Source organism: Hyla sarda, chromosome 10, assembly GCF_029499605.1.
Source record: "Hyla sarda isolate aHylSar1 chromosome 10, aHylSar1.hap1, whole genome shotgun sequence".
NCBI lineage: Eukaryota > Metazoa > Chordata > Amphibia > Anura > Hylidae > Hyla > Hyla sarda.
The window spans coordinates 8,446,857-8,452,856 of NC_079198.1; the positions used below are offsets into that span (position 1 = coordinate 8,446,857).

General features: G+C 45.4%; 1 protein-coding gene across 6 annotated transcripts in view; it reads left to right on the plus strand.

Moving 5' to 3' along the window:
- The window catches only part of MAG (myelin associated glycoprotein), a 79,473-nt gene extending 73,894 nt beyond the window's left edge, over positions 1-5,579 (plus strand). For 5 of the 6 annotated variants that reach the window (XM_056543856.1, XM_056543860.1, XM_056543859.1 and 2 more), the window contains one exon: positions 5,098-5,579. In XM_056543856.1, the coding sequence (XP_056399831.1) occupies positions 5,098-5,265 (168 nt within the window). In that variant the 3' untranslated portion in view covers positions 5,266-5,579. Of the gene's footprint in view, positions 1-2,511; positions 2,553-5,097 lie in introns of all 6 variants that reach the window. The other variant, XM_056543862.1, reaches the window with a different exon arrangement.
- Positions 5,580-6,000: the final 421 nt, after the last annotated feature.

Genomic DNA, 6,000 nt, shown 5'->3' on the forward strand with positions numbered 1-6,000 from the left:
GGAGTTGTAGTTTTGCAACATCTGGAGTTCTGCAGGTTGAAGACCACTATTGGGTTCAAAATATAAAATTTTTTAGATTTTGCACCTAAAAATTGGGTGCGTCTTATGCGCCGGTGCGTCCTATAGGGCGAAAAATACGGTAGATCTCTGCTAGTAGACAATTGGCTCTGCATTTCTCTAATTTGGTCTCAATATAGAGCAATATCCAGCTGTCAGGTGCAAAAACCTAGGCACTACAATTCCTGGCTGCAGGTTGCAGATCTTAAAGGGTACCTTTCATCAAAAAAACTTTTGATAGAGTCCTAAATCTCAGACTGCAGCCGGGACACAGACAAGCTCAGTTGGCAGCTCTGAATCTTCTCCTCCCTGTTTACAACTGCATGTGCAGAGAGAAGAAAGATCGGAGCTAAGAGTCAGGAGTCAGGAGTATGCCCTTCTGTGCTATGAGCACAGTGCTGGCTCCTGCCTGTCTGATTGACAGGCAGTGAGCAGTACTGAGCTTGACTGTGTCCCGGCTGCAATCTGAGATTTAGGACTCTAAATCTATAAAAAGGGCTTGCGGCCAAGACTGGTAAGGAGACCTCTAGTGGTCATTTTTTCAAAGTGAAAAATTAAATAGATAGAAGCATATTTTTTATTAACATGCAATAGGAAAGTTATTCTGCATACATTAATCTATAATATAGCAAAGGTTTTATTGATGAAAGGTACCCTTTAACAATATATGCATCCATGTTATGTAGTCTGTTGGGGTGTCAAATCAGGCCTGTGCCTTATAGCTTAGTCCTGGGCTGCAAGGTCCTTGTCCTACATGTCCTCTCAGACTGTACCTGTCATTCCTAATAGACGCTCCCCAGCTCCTCACTCTCCCGCACTACACTCTCAACTATATTGACTCTGACCAACTTCCTCCTGAGGATTGGCTGGGCTATAATTAAGCTCCGCCTTCACTCCAGAAGGTTCCAACACATTTAGTGATAGGAAACTCATTCCCAGGCAGGGCATTTCCTGAATTCAAATTTGAATCTGCAGTGTAACAGCAAAAGAAGATCTTCTAATAACAATGTTTAAGAGTCATCATGATCTTGTTAAATGTTATAATCCTCCCAGATCACTTCCCCCATCATGATAAACCACCCCCTGCCTTTATTTTTATTATTTTTTAGTTTTCTACCTTGATATTACTCTGTATTTTCTGCTCAGTCTCAGTCAGATTCACAGACTGGGAAGGGGCGTTCCCCAGCAGGCGGGACATCATCTGAAGCCATACAGGGGAGAACTTCCTCCCTCACTCTTCAACACACAGCCCAGAGCAGTTCAATGTGAGATGAGCTTTGATTGGCTAAGGCTGCACACACCCCTCTTAGCATTTCCTGATTTTGGACTTCTGTCAGGCCACCAGGAGTCCAAAGTCTGCGTGCAAAAGATGGGGGGGAAATGTGCTCTGACAAGTAGGAAGGGAGACATCTAGTGGCAGCTTTTTTAAACAAAAATAAACCATAGAAAACTTAATTTTTTTTAAACAAAGTACATTAGAAAGATTTTTTATTTACCATAAGGAGCGCAATAGCAAAAATTAGTTTTAATGACAGTGCTCATTTAAATAAATATCCCTCCCATAAAGCATAGTAATTTGGCTGGAAGTTGAATTCAGTACAACAAAAATCTTCTTTGTTATTCATATCATTAAAGGGGTACTCCGCACCCCTAGACATCTTATCCCCTATCCCGAGGGTCCCCTGCTGGGGACCCCCTGGGATCTCGGCTGCAGCACCCACCTGTACAGCTTCCGGCAACGCTGGAGGCTTCGGATGCCGACCACAATGGCGGAAGAGCGTGATGGCACGACTCCGCCCCCTCAATGCAAGTCTATGGGAGGGGGCATGGCGGACCTCCCATAGACTTGCATTGATGGGGCGCGACGTCACACGAGTCGGAGTCGTGACGTCATGCTCTTCCGCCATTGTGGTCGGGATCCGAAGCCTCCAGCGTTGCCGGAAGCCATACAGGTGGGTGCTGCAGCCGAGATCCCGGGGGTCCCCAGCAGCGGGGCCCCCATGATCTGACATCTTATCCCCTATCCTTTGGATAGGGGATAAGATGTCTAAGGGTGTGGAGTACCCCTTTAAAATTCCATAAACACCCAGTTGGGCAACCACGTTCAGTGTTCAGTGGTTACGATATGTATAGCATTCCTACTAACGCAGGTAGATGTCTAGTAGAAAACTGTCATTCTTCACTAATATTATTATTATTATTATTATTTTTTTTTTTTATTACTTGAACGGCAACATATTCCAAACCTAATAATATATGATGAAAATAATAGAACGAATGTGGTGGTGACCCCCTTTAATAGTTACGGGCTGGACCACACAACTTTCGGAACATTTCTGCATGTACCATGTTCCATATAACAGAGACCGTTCACTAACATCCCGAGCCGCCATGTGCAATGAACTAATCTCATGAAGCGCCATGTAACACTCACTAATATACCTTCTTCAACAGTCAGGAGAGATCTGTGCGGTGGAGGTAAAATGATCCATAAGGTAAGTACTTTGTTGTGTACGTTTTACGTCTTTATGATGAGCTATGGAAGAAGCAATCAGAAATGGAAATAGACGATAGAAATAACTTCGAGAAGATAGGGCCACTATACCATCTGTCCAAGATGGCCAACCCATTGTTAAAGGGGTACTCCGCTTAGAGTTCCAAACGCTTAGAGCCGGAGCCGGGAGCTTGTGAGGTCATAGTCCCGCCTCCTCATGACATCACGCCCCACCCCCTCAATGCAAGTCTATGGGAGGGGGCGTGACAGCTGTCACGCCCCCTCCCATAGACTTGCATTGAGGGGGCGGGGCTATGACATCACAAGCTCCCAGTGCCGGCTTTAAGCATTAGGAACATTTTGTTCCAAACGCTGAGAAGCGAAGTACCCCTTTAACCCCCACCAAGATGTCCATTTTAGAAGAAGAGGGACCTTTTGACTCTTTGGTTAGGGTACTGGTAGGATAAGGCCTACTTTGCTTCCTACCAGCCCATCCAACCTCAGCTGGGCTACACCTCTTCATAGACCCTGAAGAAGGTGCATGGACTATGACATGTCTGCCCATTATATTCCACACAAGTGGTATAACTGGTAACCATGCTTAGCTGTTCTTTAAATGGGCACGGTCATTAAAACAAATTTTTGCTATTGCCCTCCTTGTGGTTAATAAAAAATAAATCTTCTAGTGTACTTTGTTTTGAAAATAAAAGAAAGTTTTCTATGTTTTATTTGTGCTTAAAAAAGCTGCCACTAGGTGTCTCCCCACTTGTCCAGAGCACATTCCCCCCCCCCCCCATCTCTTGCACAAACTTTGGACTCCTGCTGGCTTGGCAGAAGTCCAAAATCAGGAAATGCAGTCTGGAGTGCTGAAGAGGGTGGGGGCGGGGGTGTTTAGGGGTGTGCAGCCTTAGCCAATCATAGCTCCTCTAACACTGAACTGCTCTGGGCTGTGTGTAGCAGAGTGAGGGAGGAAGTTCTCCCCTGTATGGCTTCAGATGATGTCACGCCTGCTGGGGAACGCCCCCTTCCCAGTCTGTGAATCTGACTGAGCAGAAAATACAGAGCGATATCAAGGTAGAAAACTAAAAAATAATAAAAATAAAGGCCGGGGGTGGTTTATCATGATGGGGGCAGTGACCGGGGAGGATTATAACATTTTAACAAGATCATGACAGGTACTCTTTAATGTTTTTATGGACTATTAGAAAATGGGGTCCCTTCTTTTTAGGATGGGTGAGAGATCCAGTAGTCAGATGGCCACCAACTTAAAGGGGTACTCCGCTGCTCAGCGTTTGGAACAAACTGTTCCAAACACTGGAGCCGGCGCCCAGAGCTTGTGATGTCATAGCCCCGCCCCTCATGACGTCACACCCCGCCCCCTCAATGCAAGTCTATGGGAGGGGGCGTGACATCCGTCACGCCCCCTCCCATAGACTTGCATTGAGGGGACGGGGTGTGATGTCATGAGGGGGCGGGGCTATGACGTCACACGCTCCCGGCTCCAGCGTTCGGAGCAGTTTGTTCCAAACGCTGAGCAGCGGAGTACCCCTTTAATATTTATCACCTAAATAAAGTTCCTCTTCCGATCGCTTCTCTCCATCTCTCCTTCTCTCCGTGTATGTTGGGGGCTTTTTCTACCGAAATAAGTTGTCTTGTTGGTCTTGGTTTCTAAAATGTGGTAAAACTTCTGCAGAATTTATGTGAAAACAGCCTCACATTGTCTCATTGGTGCATGTTCTAAAATATGTGTGATACGTAATGTGTATATTTTTAAGGGTTTCCCCCACTACAAATATTATTAGCATATCTAAAGGATCGGATAGATGTGGGTCCCATTTTTTTTCTCTCTCAATGGCCGAGGGGGGTGGGGGGTGGGGGGGGGGGGGTAATTGGGGTTGTCATTTTGTAATTATGAAATATGTATAAGCTGATGGAAATTGCGACTGTAAAATTAATAAAGAATTATAAAAATAAAAAAAATAATAAAGTCTATGGGAGCCGAGCATGCCGAGCCGAACCATCAGTGGAGAGCACCACCTCCCTAAGAACAGGGGTACGTTCACATTATGAAATATTTCTGGGTGGAGATTACGTCTGCTGATACGACAGAATCAGTCAGGGATAGGATCGCCAGGACACGCGCCATCTCCATAGACGGCAACGCAGATCCAAGTGGATTCCGCTGAAAGAATGAACGAGATCGGGAACTTGAATTCCTTTGGTGGAATATTCTGCAAATGGTAATTAAGCAGTGGGAAATTTTACAATGGGAGGCTGCTGCACCAGAATTTCCTGGCGGAATTTCTCCATTTGGAAATTCCGTAATGTGAACGTACCTGCATTAGTGTATATATATCTCAATAAGGGACCTATTATATATATATATATATACTAGTATATATAAGGGATCTATTGATATATATTTTGGTTCAAGTCCACGTATCCCAGGTAGTCCTTTACCTTGTTTTTCTATAGTATATTCAGCTTGCATCATATCCACTGTATGATTTCTAATACGCTTTTTATTTTTTTAATTTTGCCCCTAGAGCCAATTTCTCAGTATTTCGGAACGGCTACTATTGAGTAAGAGGCAGAAAACACCTGTGACTGTGGACTCTGAGTATGCAAACATTGACTTTACAAAGAAGAGTGTTACGGACATCTACACCTCCCCCGAGGAGCTGACTGAATACGCAGAAATCCGGGTGAAATGACGGCCACTTATCTAACAGCACAAACACAACTGGGCCCATTGTCTGACCTCCATCTTATATCTCCAGCCAATATTCTATAGGATCGAAGACAAAAAAAAAAAGGATTCAATTACATTCCCCTGGTCATATACATAGACATGTTTATTAAAGTGTATCTATTATACCTATTATTCATTATTTGGCATGAATCAGTGTATGAAGCTTTTTACTCACCTTACAGTAGGCTATCCTTATCCTGTCTGCAGCCCCTCACATAGAAGAGGGGGAGGAGGGGATGGAGCTGCAGTATGTCACATAGAAGAGGGGGAGGAGGGGATGGAGCTGCAGTATGTCACATAGAAGAGGGGGAGGAGGGGATGGAGCTGCAGTATATCACATAGAAGAGGGGGAGGAGGGGATGGAGCTGCAGTATGTCACATAGAAGAGGGGGAGGAGGGGATGGAGCTGCAGTATGTCACATAGAAGAGGGGGAGGAGGGGATGGAGCTGCAGTATGTCACATAGAAGAGGGGGAGGAGGGGATGGAGCTGCAGTATATCACATAGAAGAGGGGGAGGAGGGGATGGAGCTGCAGTATGTCACATAGAAGAGGGGGAGGAGGGGATGGAGCTGCAGTATGTCACATAGAAGAGGGGGAGGAGGGGATGGAGCTGCAGTATGTCACATAGAAGAGGGGGAGAAGGGGATGGAGCTGCAGTATGTCACATAGAAGAGGGGGAGGAGGGGATGGAGCTGC